The 22,010-nt window shown below is 41.7% G+C and overlaps 1 protein-coding gene across 8 annotated transcripts in view; it reads right to left on the bottom strand.

Annotated features, from left to right (window-relative positions):
* dagla (diacylglycerol lipase, alpha) overlaps nt 1-22,010 on the bottom strand; it is a 379,214-nt gene that overhangs the window by 67,487 nt on the left and 289,717 nt on the right. For all 8 annotated transcript variants that reach the window (XM_080190329.1, XM_080190325.1, XM_080190324.1 and 5 more), the window contains 2 exons: nt 14,161-14,241; nt 4,444-4,586 (listed from right to left, as the gene is read on the bottom strand). In XM_080190329.1, the coding sequence (XP_080046455.1) occupies nt 4,444-4,586; nt 14,161-14,241 (224 nt within the window). The remainder of the gene's footprint in view (nt 1-4,443; nt 4,587-14,160; nt 14,242-22,010) is intronic.

A 22,010-nucleotide genomic window follows, 5' to 3' on the forward strand; every position in this document is an offset into this window, starting at 1 on the left:
ATATTAGGTGATTTCAACTTTCCCAACATTAACTGGGATAGCCATCACGTTACAGGCTTAGATAGAGTACAGTTCTTAAAACGTACACAGGAAAATTTATTGGGTCAATATGTAGACGATCCAACAAGGGAAGAAACTATGCTGGACCTAATTCTGAGGGGTGATACTGGGCAGGTGGATGAGGTGTTGGTGGGGAGCATTTTAGTGATAGTGACCACAACATAGTTCAATTCAAATTTGTTATGGACAAAGAAATTGACAAGTTACAGAAAAAATTTTGGATTGGGGGAGAGTATATTTTAACAAAATTAGGCAGGATCTGGCCAAAGTAGACAGGAAAGATCTACTTGTGGGGAAATCTACAGAGTAGTAGCAGGGGGTATTCAAAGATGAAATGAGGAGGGTACAGGCCTGACATGTTCCCTCTAGAGTAATAGGAAGGTGCAACAAACCCAGTGAACCATGGATGAACAGAGGCATCCTGAATACAATCTGAAGGAAAAGAAGGCTTTTAATAAGTGTAAGGGGAGTGGGTCTGTGGAGGCATTAGTGGAGAACAGAAAGTGCAGGTTGGAGCTTAAGAAATCAATTAGGAGGGCAAAGAGGGGATATGAGAAAGCTCTGGCTGGTAAAAGTAGGGAAAATCCTAAGATATTCTATAAGTATATCAATGGGAAAAGGATAACCAGGGAAAGAGTAGGACCCATTAGGGATCAAGGGGAAAATCTGTGGGTGGAGGCAAAGGACATTGGCAAGGTGTTAAATGAATATTTCACATCTGTCTCACCCATTACAATGAGGAGGTAGTTATGAACTTGGGAAGAGAGACTGTGAGTCTCGAGATAAAATTATTGTAGGGAGAACAAGGTATTGGAGGTATTGTCTGGCTTTAAAATGGACAAATCTCCAGGTCCGGATGAATTGTGTCCCAGGCTGTTGCGGGAGGCAAGAGAGGAGATTGCAGGGGTTCTGACCCAAATTTTTAATTTCTCCCTGGCCACTGGGGAGGTCACAGTAAGAAGTCTCATGACACCAGGTTAAAGTCCTACAGGTTTACTTGGTAGCAAATAAAGTGAGACTTCTTACTGTGTTTACCCCAATCCAACGCCGGCATCTCCACATCATGACCACCAGAGAGATGTCAGAAGACTGGAGAACAGCTAAAGTGCGGCTCCACTATTTAAGAAAGGTTATAGCGACAAGCTAGGGAATTACAGACCAGTGAGTCTCACGTCTGTGATTGGGAAGCTACTGGAGAAGATTCTGAAATAGAGAATCTATCTCCATTGGAGAGGCAAAGTTTGATTAGGAATAATCAGCATGGTTTTGTCAGAGGGAGGTCATGCCTAACAAATTTGATTGAATTTTTTGAGCAAGTAACCAAGTGTGTGGATGAGTGTTGTGCGGTTAATGTAGTTTACATAATTTCAGCAAAGCCTTTGACATGTCCCACGTGGGAGACTTATTAAGAAGGGTGATGCACATGGGATACAGGATGATCTGACAAGGTGAATTCATAATTGGCTTAGCGGTAGGATACAGAGGGTGGTGACAGACGGCTGCTTTAGTGACTCGAGGCCAGTGACCAGTGGCGTACCACAAGAATCCATACTAGGCCCCCTATTGTTCGTCATTTATATAAATGATATAGATGACTATGTGAGGGTTCGAATCAGTAAGTTTGCCGATGATACAAGGATTGGCCGGGTGGTTAACAGTTGGGTTACGTGTCTTAGGTTACAGGAAGGTATAGATGAGACGGTCAAATGGGCAGATCAGTGGCAGATGGAATTTAACCCTGAAAAGTGTGGGATGATGCACTTTAGAAAGCGTAGCTTGACAAGGAAGTATACTATGAAAGGTTCTGAAGAACAAAGGGATCTTGGTATGTTTGCCCATAGATCTCTGAACGCATAAAGGAAGGTTAATAAAGTGGTGAAAAAGGCATATGGCACACTCGCCTTTATTAATCGGGGTATAGATTACAAAAACAGAGAGGTTGTGAAGGAGTTATATAGAACTTTGGTGAGGCCACAGTTGAAGTACTGTGTGCAGTTCTGGTCTCCACATTGTAGGAAGGATGTGATTGCACTGGAGGGGCTGCAGAGGAGATTCACTAGGATACTGCCTGGGATGGAACATCTAAGTTATGAAGAGAGGTTGGATAAGCTTGGGTTGTTTTCATTCGAGTAGAGAAGACTGAAGGGCGACCTGATTGAGGAGTTCAAGATTATGAGGGGCATGAACAAGATAAACAGGGAGCAGCTGTTCCTCTTAGTTGAAGGGTCAGTTACAAAGGGACACAAGTTAAAAGTGAGGGATGGAGGGATTTAGGGGGGATTTGAGGAAAAATGTTTTTACTCAGAGGGTGGTGACAGTTTGGAATGTACTGCCTTGGAAGGTGGTGGAGGCAGGATGCCTTGCATCCTTTAAAAAGTGCCTGGATGAATACTTGGCACACCATAACATTCAAGGCTATGGGCCAAGTGCTGGCAAGGGGGATTAGGTGAGCAGGTCAGGGCATTTCATGCATTAGTGCAGACTTGATGGACAGAAGGGCCTTTTCAGCATTGTAGTATTCTGTGATTCTGTAATCCAGAGATATTGAAGTCAAACTATGTTTGAAAAATTAACCAAAGCATTATGGAGCATAGACCAGGACTGTACAATCTGGTCATTAAGGCTCAATCAGGTGGTTGCTTAATGCACAAAGTAAGGAGGCATCAATAATTTTTTAGTTTAATATACACTTCCAATAGTGTTATACTGTGACAATACTGTGCCTTTAAGAAAAGTATCAGTCATGTTACTTTGCAGGATCTATTTTTGCATTTTTTTATTACTGGTGCCACTGAGTCTTTATCTGGCAGCCCAGGATTGTTACTGTAGCAGCACAACTGTTCCTAATTACTAGGATGTTTGTTTTAATCTGAACTAACGCTGTTCTGCTGTTTTTAGCGTTTTCCCCTAGGGTTTTGTCAAGTAGGACTTGATTGATTTAATTGACAACAATATCAGATGCCTGCGTGGAGCTAGAGTTTACATAGAGAAATGAAGCTCAGTTGGTTTTTGGGAGCTGCAGAGAGAAGTAGCAACTTTGAGTCTCTGAATTCTAGAGGCTGGGATCTGCTAGAGACTGAGTTTATTTCTCTAATGTTCTGCTGTTTGAGGATACATCTTTCTCTGGAAACTGTTGTCTGGATCTCTTTCAAAAGTTGTTAAAAGGTTGGAAATCTAGCATCCATGTGAGCACATTTATTTTTGATACTAACTGGTTCTGAGGAACAGATTTACATCTATGCAGCATACTGCTAAATTAGAACAATATAGATAGATAACAGCTAAGAATTATACTTTGTCATGTTTAAATATTTTAGTTGGCTAAAGTTATGCTAATTTATTTTGTTATATTCTAACTGTGTTCTTAAATAAAGTTTGCTTTGATAAAAGCTTCTTAATGGGTCAACTGAATCAAACTTGGAGCGAAATATCTCATGCTTACCTGAATGTTAAAATCAAAAGTAAAAGTTGGGGTCTAGGCAAACTTCATAACATACCTGATCTTTTTAATATTTACGTTTTGGTAAAGTGGTGTTCCAATTAATATCAGTAGATTTACAGAAAACATTCTGAAAAGATTCTTGCGAAGTGTCCTAATGAGTGCAAGATGAACAACTTCATCATGTCTCTTTTTCCAGCAATGCTCAAGTTCTGTACTACCAAATGACTACAAGTATGATTAGTTCTTTTAAACATATCTTTAACAGTGAAGGTCATGGTGATTGGTATAAAATCCAATTAATTAACTTCTTGTTCTACTTTTTTATGTGAATCTTGTGCAAATTAAGGTGAATGATTCAAGTCTAGAGAACAAAGCACTTTCCATGTTGTGCACTTAGGTTTAGTGCTCAGTAATTCCTTATCAAGCCCCTTCTCTGCCCAATGAATGTGTGTTTAGCCCTAATGTGAGTAGGGATTTTCCATTTCTCACACTTGTCAGTGGCCAGTTCAGGTCGACTTTGAACTTGGGTCTCAAAATTGGAAGAACAATGTTTAATCCATTCTTCACCTCAGCTCCCTGAAGTTAATTATTCTGTTAAAGTCTTGCTTTCTTTGTGATGGAGAAAATTATACCAATATTTCTGCTGTTTTAACAGTTTTGTTAACTAATCCAAAATAAGTGTGTGGATTGCCTGCGCCGAATATACTATTCGGGAGTTGTGTTCAAATAACTTGCCCCTATGAAAGTCTAATTACTGAAAAATTAAATACAAGGTCATTCTGAATTTTTCTGGTCCAGGGGACTTTGCAGAATGGAATGTGCCAGTTTTAGACGGCACTTCAGAACTTTTTGGCCATTCTTGACATTTTCAGTTGTTATTAACTCCAGTGTAGTTTTCTACAACCTAGATTACATAAGGTATTTATAACATATGCACTTACCTAAGAAGTCCTCCAGGTGGAGAGTATGCATAACAATGCAGAGTGGGATACTGGGGTCTGAGCAGGAAAGAAAGAATAGCTGCAGTTCCAGCTCCTAAAGAATGTCCAACTACGATTAATCCATAATGTTTGGTCCCTTTTCCCTGATGGTAAATAAGACAAGTGTGAGCATAGTACACGGCAAAACCACAGAAAGTCTATGTTCACAAGAGACACATACTCACAAATCTGGTCTGTCTGTACTGATAATGGATGGTTATGTGCAAGTTACTGCTATTTAATTAAGCAATTTAAATAATATTAATTACCTTTTCTTAACTGTTCACTGTTTAAAGTGACTGATTTTCCAAACTTCCATATCCATTGGTTGATGAGTAAAACAATGGGCAGGATTTTCCAATCCCGCCAGGAGTGGGCATCATGGTGGGTGGGATTGGAAAATTCAGAAAGTAGCCAAAAGTCAATTTGCTGTCAGCGTAAACATGGATTGTAATTTCCCCTCCTAACTTTCACGGTGGGTTGAGTTGCGCGCTGCACCATGTCAAGAACTTCATTTGTGTGTCTTTGCAGCTCATGAATGCTCATTTATAACCTAGCTTGTCAAAATAACATTCCCACTCCAAATCTGATGCCCATACCAGCAGCTAATTAGGCCGGTGTGAACCATGACTGGATATAACTGACGTGTACCTGGGGACCTGTAAACTGATGTGCATCTGGCAACTGCACTTCACTCATGACTTTGATATTTGTACACAGTGGTTGTCTTCCTTTCACTGTCCTGTTCTTGCAGCTGCTCTGACTTCATACCAAGGCTGCACAAGCAAGACCACTGGGGAGGGAAGGGAAAGGGGAGGTTGGAAAGCACACATATTTAACTGGCAGGATTGGCGGGGGGAGAGCAGTGAGACTAACCAGAGGCAAGGGGAGTGGAAGGCACTCACTTGATTGTGGGGGCAAAGGCAGACCTGGGGCGCTGCACACCATGCTACAAAGCTATGCCAGGCACATAAGTTTTGATCACAGTCCAAGGATGGGGTAGGCCCATCTGTTTTGTCAGTTGTGCACAGCATGGTATGCAGGCCTGGTGAGTCCCTTACACATTTTGGTCTTGTAGGTTGTTGGCTTGGTACTGGGGATATGGATAGTACATTCAGTCAGGACAGGAATCTATACCCTGTAAATGGGGAGTTCGTATATAAGAGGGAACACGCAATGGTTTCATTGGGCGGGGGGGGGGGAGTTCTCAGGAGGTCACAGTGCATTGGATCTCAAGATGAGGATGGATGAGGTTGACATGGGATATCTACAGAAAATGATTAAGGTGGGGGGAGCAGAAACAGGGATTTCTACAAGAAAATTAATGGGTTCTACATTTAAAGGGGGACCAAGGAGACGGAGGGAAACTTGCAGGATCAATAGGAGGGACTTGGATGGTAATGTGTTTTGGGGTGAAGGGTGCTTAGAAACTGGTCTTATAACAGAAGTGGAGCAGCACCATCTTGATAGCCAATGGAATGATGCAGCTGAAAAACCTTGAGAAAAGTCATGGGAGGCTGACTTTTGAAGGCTTGTGGGAGGAGTTACTACATCTTTGGGCTGCTTCAGCACATCGGGAGCAAGACTCAAATGGTAATTGAAGGATTTGGGCAATGTATCTCCCAAAAGGCTTGGGGTCAAATATTGATCGGGTATGAATGATTGGTTGACAAATGACAAATAGTCCCTCTGGCAGGAACATGCAAAGGTCAGGCGTATCCAAGTCTAAAGGGGCCACAACAAAATCTCAGCTTCAAGAACTCCTATACATTGAAGCTGAGATGCATAGACTTTACATGGCTCAACAATTACAGACATCACATTAGTGCAAGTTTGGTCTCCCATCTACTTCAAAAGATGCCCTGAGCCTGATAGCACCTACTATACCCATCCAGATCCAACCCACTCTGAATGCGCTGTCATGCTAGGGTGCTGGAGGAAGGGGAAACTCAGCTTCCAGTGATTTTTTTAAGGCTGTGCTACAGCTGCATGGGAGGATCTAGGGATGGAATTCCTGGAATGAGTGCAGCCCAAGGGCTTCAAATGACTCCTTAGATTGGCAATGAAAAGTGATCATTCCATGTCACTCAGGGCTCTGATCATGATGCTATGGAAAGGACTGCAGAATCGAGGCAGCAGGCAATACTTGCCTTTGCAACTGAAGAGGCAAAGAGGGTGCATCACTGTTAAACAAGACAAAGGAGAGCGCCTCACCCCGAGGAACATGGGCCAGCAAGATCCAATGAAGACCCAGAAGCTGAGGAGATAAACCACTTCCATGCAGTTGTTTCACATGACCCAGGATATACCAAAGACAACTCTCATGAGTGAGAAACAGTGCTGCAGATGCCTTTGTTTGAGAAGGGATGTGGTGGCTTACACCTGGCATGTTCTTCAGGGGGGTTTTGACACTGCAAGGACTGGGAGGCCATCCATTGCCAATGGTTCGAAGGGTAACTGCCATACTCAACATTTTTCTGTGTGGCTCATTCCAGGTATTGACTGAGGAATCTCACACTCCTCCACTCATAAATGCATCCGAGATATCACCAGCATCCTATTTAGCAAAATACACACACGTCCAGTTCTCCCTGGATGAACCCAGTCAGGCTGCCAGAGCAATGAGATCTCCGGCTTCCCATAGTTGCAGGCTGCCACTGACTACGTGCATGTGGTATTAAGTCGTCCCTGGTTGCAGCTACAATGGTTTATGAGAAAAGGCTTCCACTCTCTCCATATGCAGCTAATCTGTAATTACCAAAAACAGATTATGCAGGTCTCTGCGAGATATCCTGGGATCCTGTGCAACTTTTACACCTCGAGTCACTCGCTGGTACCACAGTTCTTTGAGGGCTCTCAGCACATTCAGGTTTGGCTCATCAGTGATAAAGGCTACCGCCAAAAAACATGGTTAATGCTGTCCATATTGTGGCCAGCGTACTTCAGAGCTGATACAATATGGCTTATTTTTCAACACTCCTTGACTGAGCAGACCACTGGCATGTTGAAGATGCATTTTAGATGTCTGGACTGGTCAGGTGATGCTCTCCAGAGTGTGTCCCACATCAGTGTAGTTTGCTGCGCTTTAGACAACCTGGCACTTCAAAAGGGGGATGAGTTGCCAGATGGAGAGTTAGAGGAGCTGCAGATCTTATCCAACAAGGACGGTTAGAGGAATGAGCTTGATGAGGGCGAAGATGTTGAGGCCTCAGTGATAAAGACCATAGCAGCGGCCAGATGTGACCATGTAACTACAATATCCTAGGACGATGAAGATGACTAGTTCATACAACCCTCTTTCGCCTGTGTCCTCCATGCAGACTTGGCATCAACACCTCCATTATTTTTCTCAGCATCTCAATGAAGGACATCAATCTCAGAATGAGTAGTGTTAGTAAGGCTAGGCAGTCTATGGCGCATGTGGGATAAGAACAACACCAGCACTCATTGTAGTGCAGTCTTCTCAAGATCACACCAACATTTCACTGCATACAGCAGACTTCAAGAGGCAGAAGCACCACTGTCATTATGCCTAAAATACTGCAAGGTGTAACAAGAAAGATAATCATCCAACACCACTTGACCGTTGGAGAATTAACTGTCGGGGTGAGGGAATGAGTGAGCATCATCAGGGGTGCAGAGGTGATAAGCATTGTCAGGGGTATTGCAGCAGGTGAGCACTGTTGGGGATGTGGGGAACACAAAGAGAATGGCAGTTAACATAAAAGTTAACCTACCCAAAAATCTTCTGCTGGTATATAAATAGGAAGAGGCTGAGTAGGATCTATTAGGGACAAAAAAGGTGATATATGCTTAGAGGTTCAGGACAAGACCAGAATACTTAATGAGCACATTGTATTGGTGTTTACTAAGGAATAGGATGCTGACAAAATATCACTGGAAGCGGTCCAGATGATTTGCATCCCAGGTTGCTAAGTCAAATGGGGGTGGAGATAGTGAAAGGTCTTGTGGTATCTTTTAACTCTCCCTAATTACTGGGGGTGTCAGAAGATTGGAGAATGTCAAATGTTACATCCTTAATCAAGAAAGTACATTCCTAGTAATTTCAGGTGAGCCATGTTAACACATATGGTGGTTAAGGTTTTTTGAGGGATTTTCCAGAATGCTTCTCATGATGGAGGTGTCAGCTACAAAGGATAGATTGTAGAAGCTGGAGTTGTTCTCCTTGGAGCAAAGGAGGTTGAGGGAAGATCTGTTCAAAGGGAACAATACTGTGATAGATTCAAGAACCGTCAGCTTATAAAAAAGTAATTCAAATTAGCTGATGGTACAAGGAATAAGAACACAGACTTAAGGTTTTTGGCAAGAGATACAGGGAAGATGCAAGGAAGAACTTTACTATACAGCAAGTGGTAAAGTAGCCCATTGCCTATGAGGGTGGTGGAAATGGAAATGCTAAACAATTTCCAAAGGAAATCAGATAGGCACCTGAGGGAAATGCAGATAGAGCAAACGAATGGGTTGCTCCACAGACAGCTGGCATGGAATTGACTGGCTGAATGGCCTCCTAAGATGCTGCAATGACTCCAACACTCCATTCTGTTGAATAATATTCCTTTATTATTTGACCAAAGCACCATACATTACTCCCAAGAATATTCAATAAGCTTCCCCAAGACTCTGCTATCATTCTTCTACAAATGGTAAAATTAGGTTCCTGGTTGACATGACCTCTAATTTTCTCTCTGAGGAGGTGAGTGAGAAGAGTGCCAATACATTTGGATGACACTATTAAAATTAGGAATTTTCCTTTATGGAGAGAACTGACTTGAGCTCACAGCACACTATTGCATGGCACAGCATCCAAATCTTGCCAGTTGCTATGAGTATTATTATTGCAATCTATATGTCAAACTGCTTCATTAAAATTATCAAAGCAAATTGCATTGGTTAAGGATTAATGCATTTAATAATGAAAAATCAAGTGGAAGAGTTTGCAAAGTCACTAGCTTCGAACCCCACTACAATGTCCATTCGCTTTTCACCAATTTCATCCCCCAATGTCTGAATCTGAGCCTGATTGTTCACAACCTCGTCATCCTATTTGGCTCTGAGATGAAATTCTGAAGAATATTCCATCATAAGAACTGCCCACTTCCACCACTGTAACACTCATTGTCTTCATTTTAGTTCCTCTGTCTTTGTTACCTCGAGACTAGACTATTCTAATGCTTTCCTAGCAAACTTCCCATCTCTCACTCTACGTAAAGTTGAACTTGGCCAAATTCCTCCTGCCCATATCCTAATGTTTACCAAGCCCCATTCACTCATCACTGCTCTGTTTGCTGACAAAAACTGATTCCAAGTGAGACCTTAAAATTCTCATCCTTGATTAAAATCTCTTCACGGCCTCATCCTGTCTTATCTCTGTAACCCCCTCTGACGCGCCCTAGAATCCTCCAAGATCTTTTCCCTTACTTCATTTCTTAGACATCATTGATGCACCATTAGCAGCCATGCCTTCAGCTGCCTGGGTTCCAAGTTCTAGAGCTTCCTCACTAAACCCCTCCGCCCATCTTTACTTTCCTCCTTTAAAGTGCTCCTTAAAATCTACCTCTTCAATCAAGTTTTTGGCTGCCTGTCCTAGTATCCACTAGAGTTTAGAAAGGTAAGGGGCAACTTGATCAAAACCTTCAAGATCCTGAGGGGTATTGACAGGGTGGAGGTAGGGAGGATGTTTCCTGTCATTGGTGAGTCTAGAACTAGGGGGTCACTTTTTAAAAATAAGGGAGTGCTCATTTAAGGCAGAGATGAGGAGAATTTTTTTTCTACGAGGATCATGAGTCTCTGGAACGCTCTTCCTGAAAAGGCAACAGAAGCAGGGTGATGCCACCGCCAGCTACTAAACACATCTTTCCCTCACCCCTCCTGTCAGCATTCCACGGTCCACTCCTCCATCACACCCAACACCCCACTCCTTTCCCACAGCAGCTTTTTATGTAATCACAGAAGGTGCAATGCTTGCCCTTTTACCTCCTCCCTGAACACCATTCAAGTGCCTTACACACTTTTCACAAGCAGCAGCACTTCACATGCACCTCTTCTAATCTGGTCTACTGCATTTGCTGCTCCATGTGCTGTACTCTACATTGGAGAGGCTAAACCTGGCTGACCATTTTGCAGAACTTCTTTGGTCCATCAGCAAGCATGACCCTGACCATCCTGTCACTTGCCATTTCAACTGCTCTCATGGCCACGTGTCAATCCTTGGTCAGTAGCAATGTTCCAATGAAGCCCAAGATAAACTGGAAGAATCAGCAGCTGATCTTCTGATTAGGCACTTTCAGACTTAGCATTGCACAAAAAACAATAATTTTCACTGGTTACCAATACTTGTGATAATAATAAATCAAATCAAATAAAATCAAAAACAACTTCCAACCATGAACTCTCCCCTCCACATTTCCATCAATTTTAACTTTATTTATTTTATTTTTCATTTCTTCCATTAATTCATTTTTCAATTTCACCCTCTTTTTAATCCTGCTTTCCATCTTTCTTCCCTTACCACTGCCTTCTCTCCCCCCAATCCACTAGGGCTCTTGGTTATCTGTTTCAGGTTGTTCTTTGACACACTGCTTACCTTTGTTTTGCCATTTACACATTCTGATCTATTAATATGCCACTATCAGCATTCTTCCTAGCCATGATCGTCACCATTTATATTCTCTTTGTCTTTTTGTCCATGACATTTTTGTCAATCTGTTCCTTATCTCCATCTATCATTGGCTTCTATTCAGCTTCCACAGTCGGCAATGTCCCCTCACCACAACAGTATAAATCTCATCCTATTTCCAGCTGTATTTAGCTCTGATGAAGAGTCTCCAGAAATGTTTTCAGACCTGTTGAGATTTTCCAGCATTTTCTGTTTTTGTTTGTCCTTGAATATTTTTACGGCAGAGGTAGACAGATTCTTGATTAACAAAGGGATGCAAAGTTATCACAAGCAGGCAGCTATGTGGGGTTTAAGTTACAAACAGAGCAGCCATGATCTTATTGAATGACAGAGCAGACTTGAGGGACCAAATGGTGTACTCCTGCTTCTAATTCATATTCATGTAATTTGATGGCAAATCTTGTTTGCTAACACTCCTTTGGCACCTCAGGACATTTTATTTCATTTACGTCTCTGCAAAGAATGAATGCCAAGTTATTGTTAAATGCAGTAATCTTAGCCAGTATAGTTTGCTTTGATAATTTTAATGAAGCAGCATTTGTGTTACAGATTTCAATAACAATACAAGTAGCAATTCACAATACTTAGATGCTGTGTCATGGAATAGTGTGCTGAGAGTGGATACAAAAAGAAAATGACAGCAGTGACAGTGGGCGTCAGCAGCTATTTGCCTTTGGTACTTTGCCTACTGTGCTTTTGAACAAATTCACTTTGCAAGGTGTTGTTCTCTGCCTCTAGAGGTAACGTTGATAATATAGCCCTGCAACCAAAAGCAGCAGTGTTAAAAATCAGCAAATGTGGATATATAGAGATTCCCTGTTGTCTTCAGCTTACCCTGAAGCATTTCATAGCAAACTAATATATTTACTATTGTTACATAGACAAACATGGCAACTAATTTACATAAATCTGTTCCCATGGGATGAAATTTCCAATTAATCTGTTTGGGTAAGGGAAGAACGTTGGCTACAATAGAATTCACAGACAAAGCCTTGAGTTAACATCTCATCTGAAATACGAGATACAATTAGGATTTAAAATATCTAGTCGTTTAAATATCATTCTTAAATACTTCTATTTCTCCAATTCTCATGTTGACAATATTTCCATATACCACGGAATACTGTTCATTAAAATTACGGAGAGATGGTGACATATTGGTAATATCACTGGACTTGCAATCTCAATATCCAGGGTAATGCTCTGGGGACCTGGGTTTAACTCCCACCATGCAGATCATGAAATCTGAATTAAATAACAATCTGGAAGTCTATCCATTGGAGCCATTGTTGATTGTTATAAAACCCATCTGTCTCACGAACGTACTTTAGGGAAGGAAACCTGCCATCCTTGTGACACAAATGACACAGCAATGTGATCGAGTCTTAAATGCCCTCTGAATAAGGGCAATAAGGGATGGGCAATAAATAGAAGCCCAGACAGAGATGCCCATATCCTACGAAAAAAAAACTCATCACAGGAACATCAATTACCATTACTTGTATTGGTTAGTCTCCTCTCAGCAGATTTGAGCAGTTCAACTGCAGGAATGAAGAGCTGTTCATGGTTCTGTTTGGTTGAAAAAAAGCACAGATCACAAGATCTTTATAAGGGATTTGGATGAAGGTCATTCAGTTCAGTTGATCTCATCCTTCAAGACATGCAGCACAGTGGTTAACAATGCTGCCTCACAGCACCAGGGAGTAGGATTCAATTCTGGCTATGGAGTTTGCATGTTGTCCCCATGCCTGCGTGAGTTTCCTCCAGGTGCTGCAGTTTCCTCCCACACTCTAAAAATGTGGAGGTTATGAGAATTGGCCATGCTAAATTGCCCCTCAGTTTCCAAAGTTGAGTAGGTTAGCTGGATGGTAAATGTACGGGGTTGCGTGGATAGGGTCTGGGTGGAATGCTTTTTCAGAGAGTCGGTTGCAGACTTGATGGACTGAATAGACTCTTTGTGCACTGTAGGGATTGTATGCTTCTCTGCCTGTTTAAAATTGGAAACAAGAATGCTTCACACTCCTAAGCCTGAAGTGTTATACCAGAGTACAGATGTCCGGTTCAAATCCACTGCTTTTTCACTCCATAAGAGCACTACCACTGAATTAGGAAAGACACTTAACATTCATCTATAATCATGTCTCTTAGTTGCATCTTAAAATACTTCAGATGTAATGAATCTTCAGCTATCTGACGAGTAGGCGGGCAAACATAATGAAATAGCAATATTAATACACTTTCTGTAATAGGCAGAAATATTGGTCAGTAGCACTCGAACTCCTTACCATTCTATTATTGCTGCGAAATTTTTAACAAACAGTTCAACAAACAGAGACTTGAATTAAGGTGTGATCTAAAAGATAGTACAGTACTGCACATTTCAGTTCAGGACTGAAATGTATGCGCTCAAATAATGGTGTGAGCGCTGAACTCACAACCTTTTGAGTATGCTCCCAAAGTAACTGAGCACGTGCCAATGCACAAGTTAAATGATTAACAATGATCATACAGAATAGCAAATCACAACTGTTATGTTTCCATACTGTTTAGACTTCATTTAGTTCCTGACATTATAAGAAAAGCACACATGTATAAAGATACTCAGAAGTACTTGTTAAAAAAGTTGACCAGGGAGCAAGACTCCTGTGTTAGAAATACAGAGATTCCTAGACATTGCAACTGCAACAAAGTAATGAAAACATGTCCCACCAAGTTACTAAGCACATGCTGTTATTTAAAGAAAATCAACAGACCTTGCACCTGAAAATACAGGAATTGCACAACAGAGAACTTACCATCCAATCTTGAGGAGGAGGGCTTAGTATATTGTGTAATGCCCTCCATGAGAACTGATGCCAATGGAAACAAATTGGTAACCTGACCTTCCTCTTTTGGATAATTACATGTTGCTCTTATTTCACAGCAACAACGGTCGTTAAGTTTATGTCTGGCTATATTTTACAACATTAGCAGTATCTTACCAGATCTCGGCCAAAGGCTTGAGACAGAATCATTTCCTGTTCTAGTTTCTTTTTGATGTATTCTGCTGATAGGACCATGCCCTGGAAAGATATCAGAATGCATGCAAAATTAATTGTAAAACCTAGTTAGAGAGATAATAGCATGCTTGATATTTTATTTAATTAATAACAATGAAAGAGAGTAATGCAAAATGAAAACTGAATGAGCTATGATCTCTCATTTGGACATCAACTAAAATTTTTCAATTTTACCATTATCAGCTTTCTAACAACATCTGGTCACTGGCTTCTGATGTTTGAAGACAGTGATTGAGAACCTGAAATTCTAGAATCTAACCAGTAAAGGAAATGCTCCACAATATCTGGCAGGATCTACCTCAGCTGCAAAGAACTAGTTGAACAGATCTTGCCTGCCAACTGACCAGATAATGGCATTGATGTGATCCTTAAAATAGCATTTTGTTTGAAGAAGGAAGAATGTAATATAATACTACTGAAATGCACTTTTATTACACAGAAATGAAGGATGCTGGATAATCAAATGACAAAATATAAATATAATGGGCAGGACTGACAGGTCTTCTATACTTAGCTACCAACAAATGTAAAAGATACAATATGTGTACGTGGTTTAGGGTTAAATATTGTAACATGATTGAGGGGGTTCCATTGCACTGGAATTTTGTAGGCAGGTAGTTTCAGCACACGAACACGGGAGTTCAGGTAAACAACATGATGTCTGCATTTTTATTGTCACAAAGGCTGTTTCAAATAATCAACGCACTTCAAAATAATAAGAAAATAAAACAAAACAAAAAAACTAGCTCTTTATTAAATGCTGTATTTACGATTTTGATCTTTCCTATATAGTTAGCCAGATAGCTGAGCTATTTACCAGTGCAATCACAGGAACAGGAGTAGGTCATTCAGTCCGTCCAGCCTGCTCCACCATTTAATATGATAATGCATGGTCAGACATGTCCATGCTTTTTACACACAATGTCCCCGTAAGCCTTTAAGTTATTGTTAATCAGTAATCTATGAATCTCTACCTTAAACAGATTCAATGACTGACATTCCACATCCCTCTGGAGTAGAGAATTCCAAAGATTCACAATTCTCTGTGTAAAGAAATTCCTTCTCATCTTAGCCGTAAGTGGCTTCGCCCTTATTTTGAAATTGTGTCCCTTGGTTCTGGACCAAGGGGGGCCTACATTTACCCTATCCCTTTAACTATTTTGTAAGTTTCAGTGAAATCACCTCTCATTCTTTGAAACTCTAGAGAAGACAGGGTCAGTTTGCCCAATCTCTTTTCATGAAATTGTCCTGCCGCCCCCAGAGAACAGGTTTGGTGAACTTTTGTTGCACTCTCTCTATGGCAATAATATTCTTATTGAGGTAAGGGGACCAAATTGGACACATAGTTCAGGTGCAGTCTAACCAAGTCTCTATGCTAAAGCAAGGCCTCACGACTCTTAAACTCAATTCCTTTTGCAATAAAGGCAAACATGCCTTCAGCCTTCCTAATAGCTTGCTGCATCTGCATATTAGCCTTCAATGGCTTATGGACAAGAACATCCAGGTCCCTTTATACACCTATACTTTTTAATTTCTTACCATTTAGGAAGTACTGTGCACGTGTTTCTTCTACCAAAGTGAGTTACCTCACGCTTTTCCACATTATTTTCCATCTGCCATGTTGTTGCTCACTCATTAAGAGTCCAAATCCTCATGGCTGCTTTACATCTCCTTCACAACACACATTACTACCTATCATCCATGAACTTAGAAATGCTTTGGATGTTTGGTCCCCACATCCAAATCATTGATACATATTGTGAACAGCTGGGTCCCAACTACTGATCCTTGTGGTGCCCTACTCGCCAGAGCCTGCCAACACAGAATGACCCATTTATTCCTACTCTCAGTGTTTTGCCTGTTAGTCAATTCTGAATCTATGCTCCTATCCCATGTGTTTTTATTTTGCTAATCAATCTCTTGTAAGGAAGAGGCCTTCTGGAAATCACAATACATTGTGTCCATCGACTCTACTTCGTCAATTTTATTCAGACCATCCTCAAAAAATTCCAATATGTTAGTCAAACATGATTTCCTATTTGTAAATCCATGCAGTCTATGCCCAATCAGATCGCAATCGTCCAAGCGTCCATTTATTACATCTTTTATAATAGGCTAACAGGTTTATAGTTTTTTTTCTCTCCCTCCCCTATGACATTTGCTACTTTCCAATCTTCAGGAACCATTCCAAAATCTATTCTGTTCTTCCTTTATCGATTTCTTGCCTTCCTTCCCAATCCTCAGGTTTACTACTATTTCTGGCATCTTCATGAATTTTTTCTTTTAATCCTATACAATCCTTAACTTTCTTTGTTAGCCACAACTGACTTGCTTTTTTGTATTTTTGCACCTTGTAGGAATGTACAGGTGCTGTAAGCTATGTAATAGTCCTTTGAAGATTAACCATTACCTATACAGTCTTACCTATTAATGCATTTTCCCTAATCCACCTCAGCCAATCTCTCACACCTTCACAATTCCCTTTATTCAACTTTAACATCCTGCCGTCAGATTGAACTTCTTAACTTTCAAATGTAATATAAAATGCTACCATATTGTGGTTGCTCATCCGTACAGATTATTTTAAAACTAGATTATCGATTAGCCCTTTTCCGTTACATAATGCTTGATCGAGAATAGCCTGTACTCTAGTTGGCTCCTCAACATACTGCCCTAGAAAGCCATCCCTAACACACACCAGAAACTCATCTTCCGCAGCATTAATGCTAACTTGGTTTGACCAGTCTATGTGCAGACTGAAGTCATCCACGATCACAGTATTACCCATGCTTCATAAAGAGGTTTCACAACACGAGGTTAAAGTCCAATAGGTTTATTTGGCAGCACTAGCTGTCGGAATCTCAAGCTCCTACATCAGGTGAATGAGGACTGGTGTTCACAAACAGGGCATATAAAAATACCAACTCAATTTACAAGATAATGGTTGGAATGTGAGTCTTTACAGGTAATCAAGTCTTAAAGGTACAGACAATGTGAGTGGAGAGAGAGCCAAGCATAGGTTAAAGAGATGTATATTTTGTCTCCAGCCAGGACAGTTAGTGAGATTTTGCAAGCCCAGCGAATCGTAGGGGTTACAGATAGTGTGACATGAACCCAAGATCCTGGTTGAGGCCGTCCTCATGTGTGCAGAACATGAGGACAGCCTCAACTGGCTGGAGATAATACATATCTATTTAACCTGTGCTTAGCCCTCTCTCCACTCACATTGTCTGTACCTTTAAGACTTGATTATCTACAAAGACACGCATTCCAACCATTATCTTGTAAATTGAGTTGGTGTCTTTATATGTCTTGTTTGTGAACACCAGTCCTCATTCACCTGATGAAGGAGCTTGAGACTCCGAAAACTAGTGCTGCCAAATAAACCTGTTGGACTTTAACCTGGTGTTGTGAGACTTCTTACTGTGTTTATCCCAGTCCAATGCTGGCATCTCCACAACATAACGAACAAAGAACAAAGAAAATTACAACACAGGAACTGACTCTTCGGCCTTCCAAGCCTGCACCGACCATGCTGCCCAACTGAACTAAAAACCCCTACCCTTCTGGGGTCCATATCCCTCCATTCCCATCCTATTCATGTATTTGTCAAAACACCCCTTAAAAGTCACTATTGTATTTGCTTCCACTAACTCCCCCAGCAACGAGTTCCAGGCACCCACCACCCTCTGTGTAAAAAAACTTGCCTTGTACATCTTCTTTATTTCTTGCCCCTCACTCCTTAAACCTATATCCTCTAGTAATTTACTCTTCCACCCTGGGAAAAAGCTTCTGACTATCCACTCTGTCCACGCCTCTCACAATCTTGTAGACTTCTATCAGCTCGGTCCTCAACCTTTGTCGTTCCAGTGAGAACAAACGAAGTTTCTCCAAACTCTCCTTATAGCTAATACTGTCCATACCAGGCAACACCATGGTAAATCTTTTCTGTACTCTCTCCAAAGCTTCCACATCCTGCTTGGAGTGTGGCAACTAGAATTGAACATTATATTCCAAGTGCAGGCCTAACTAAAGTTCTATAAAGCTGCTTCATGACATGAATTTTTAAACTTAATGCCCTGGCTGATGAAGGCAAGCATGCTACATGCCTTCTTGACTACCTTCCCCACCTGCGTTGCCATTTTTGGTGACCTGTGAACCTATACACCCAGATCCCTTTGCCTATCAATACTCTTAAGGGTTCTGCCATTTATTGTTTATTTCCTATCTGTATTAGACTTTCCAAAATGCATTACCTCACATTTGTCCGGATTAAACTCCATCTGCCATTTCTCCACCCAAGTCTCCAATCGATCTGTGTCCTGCTATATCCTCTGATGGTCCTCATCGCTATCCATAAATCCACCAACCTTTGTGTCGTCCGCAAACTTACTAATCCAACTAATTACATTTTCCTGCAAATTATTTTATAATATTGCAAAGAGCAAAGCTCATTGATCCCTGAGGAATGCCACTTGTCACAGCCCTCTATTCTGAAATGCACTGTTTCACTACTACTCTCAATCTTCTATGACAGAGCCAGTTCTGTATCCACCTTGCCAGCTCATCTCTGATCCCATGCAATTTCACCTGCTGCCACAGTCTGCCATGAGGAACCTTGTCAAAGGCCTAACTGAAGTCCATGTAGACAACATCCAATGCCCTACCCTCATCAATCAGCTTCATCACTTCTTCGAAAAACTTGATCAAGTTAGTTAGATATGACCTCCCCTTCACAAAACCATGTTGTCTCTCACTAATATGTCCACTTCTCTCATCTCCTGATTAATACTATAACCCACATTAAGATGGCCTATAATCAACTCAAAACAACATCGGCTGCGCTTTACTGTTTCAGAGCTCCATCCAAACAGATTCCACACAATGTTCTTCTGATCTGACATCCTCCCTTGTATTGTGCTGATCCAACTTCCCCTCCTTTCCTTCCTCATCTGTCTTCTCCCTAAATGTTGAAAATCCTTGAATATTCAGTTCTCAGTCTTGGTCACCATACAGCCATGCTTCCACATTGGCAAATATATCAAACCCATTTACCTCTATTTGTGCCTTTAGATCATTTCGTAATAAATGCTGTGCACATTCAGGTAGAGTGCCTTTAACGTTGTCTTTCTAACATCATTCTGCATTCAATGCATACTTGATGCTTTGCTTTGTTTCTACTGCATTCCAGTCCCATTTCAACTTCCTGTTAACAGCTTAATTTCCTTCCATTTTGGGTTACAGCTCAGATGCCAATCTCTTCCGACAAGCTAGCTTAAACCACTCCAACAGCACTAACAAATCTCTTTGCAAGTATATCAGTGCCAATCCAGTTAATACGTAACCCATCCAGTTTACAGGTTCCATCTGCCCCAGAAATGGTCCCAATGCCTCAGAAATCCGATGTCCTCCCTCCTACACTATTTCTCCAGTTGTATATTTCATCAACTAATCTAGAGGAGAGCTGGTGGATGTGGTCTTTCTTGATTTTCAGAAGGCGTTTGACAAGGTACCTCACAGGACGTTATTGCAGAAGGTCAGGGGACATGGAGTTGGGGGTAGGGTGTTAGCGTGGATAGAGGATTGGTTGTCAAATAGGAGGCAGAGAGTGGGGGTCAATGGGTGCTATTCGGATTGGCGGTTGGTGACTAGTGGAGTGCCCCAGGGGTCGGTGCTGGGGCCTCAGCTATTTACCATTTATATAGATGATCTGGAGGAGGGAACCGAGTGTAGGGTGTCGAAATTTGCTGATGACACCAAGATTGGTGGAACGGCAAATTGTGCGGAGGGTGTGGAGAGTCTACAGAAGGATCTAGATAGGCTGGGCGAATGGGCCAGGAAATGGCAAATGGAATTTAATGTTGGCAAGTGCGAAGTGGTCCACTTTGGTAGGAATAATGGTAGGAAGGATTATTACTTACGTGGAGAAAAACTGCAGCAGGCGACGGTGCAGAGGGACCTCGGAGTCCTTGTGCATGAGTCGCAAAAACCCAGCTTGCAGGTGCAGCAGGTGGTCAGGAAGGCGAATGGGATGCTGGCCTTCATAGCGAGGGGGATTGAATATAAAAGTAGGGAGGTCTTGCTGCGGCTGTATAGGGCATTGGTGAGGCCGCAGCTGGAGCACTGTGTGCAGTTTTAGGCGCCGTACTTACGCAAGGATATTTTGGCCTTGGAGGGAGTGCAGAGGAGGTTTACTAGGCTGATACCGGAGTTGAGGGGGTTGAGCTATGAGGACAGGCTGAATAAACTAGGCTTGTACTCGTTAGAGTTTAGAAGAATGAGGGGAGATCTCATTGAGATGTATAAGATGATGAATGGGATGGATAGGATAGAGGTGGAGAGACTCTTCCTGCTCAGAAAGGATAGTAGGACTAGGGGGCACAGCCTCAAGATAAAGGGGGGGGGGGCGGTTTAGAATGGAGTTGAGGAGGAACTTCTTCACTCAAAGGGTGGTGAATCTCAGGAATTCTCTGCCCGTTGAAGTGGTGGAGGCTACCTCGCTAAATATTTTTAAGACGCGGGTTGATGGGTTTTTGATAAGAGAGGGGATTAAGGGTTATGGGGAGAGGGCGGGAATGTGGAACTGAGCCACGACAGATCAGCCATGATCTTATTGAACGGCGGGGCAGGCTCGTAGGGCTAGATGGCCTACTCCTGCTCCTATTTCTTATGTTCTTATGTTCTTAGCTCAATAGGACATGGAACTGGGAGATTACTGTTATTCAGGTAGTGTTTTTTGATTTTTTAACTCCAAAACAGAAACAGAGTCTCTTAGTCAATGTTCAGTAAGTTAAAGTCTGACTAGAGTGGGTCCTCAGCCAGTTCCAGTTCATATTCCAATTCAAAGCTGCATGTCAAACCAAGTTGCAAGTTCAAAGCCAGGTACTCAAATAAGTTTTCTCTCAGGTTCCTCACCAGCTGCCTTCCATGTCCATTTAATTCTGCATGCACTAAGACCCATGACTTAGATCAAGCCCCCCTCTCTTTGTAATCTCCGCTACTCATCTGTGCCTGTTCCTGTTTCAGTGTGATGGTTTCTAAGAAACAGTGCCTATGATCTGCTGTGTCATTCTGACTAAGAGGAAATGAAGCATATATGCAGGGAGGTACTGCCCCTCCACAACTCTGCCCAATGCAGTAACAATATATAAACTTATTGTGTACAGGGTTTTGCAATTGGCTTTGCTCAAGTGCGACACTGTACCCAAGAAAAGCTGAACTACTGGGAGGAATTTAAACTAATTTGGCAGTGGAAGGGGACACAGACCATTAGCAGAATAGGGACAGCATAATACAATAAACCAATCAAGTCAGAAGGAATGCAGCTGGATTAAGTTTCAAGTAAGGCCAGACTAGATGGCCTCTACTTTAACACCAGGAGCATTGCAGGTAAAAACGGATGAGTTGAGGATGATGATTGACACATGGATGTGCAATATAATGATCATCACAGAGACATGGTTGAAGGAAGGATACAATTGGCAAGTCAACATTCCAGAATATAGAATCCTCAGGCAAGACATAGGAGGAGATAAAAGAGACGGCGGCATTGTGTTATTAATTAAGGCATCAGTTACTGCACGAAGGAGATATAGTATCTGGAAGGCGGCATCGAATGATGCTTCATGGGTGGAGCATAGGAATAAAAAAGTGGCAGCACATTGTTAGGTGTTTATTATCAACCCCCAGATAGTCAGTGGGATATTGAAGAGCAAAATATGTGCATAATTCACAGAGTTGTGTAAGAACAATAATAGAGTAATTATATTAAG

Source organism: Carcharhinus amblyrhynchos, chromosome 6 (assembly GCF_965287045.1).
Source record: "Carcharhinus amblyrhynchos chromosome 6, sCarAmb.v2.hapA, whole genome shotgun sequence".
Classification (NCBI taxonomy): Eukaryota; Metazoa; Chordata; class Chondrichthyes; order Carcharhiniformes; family Carcharhinidae; genus Carcharhinus; species Carcharhinus amblyrhynchos.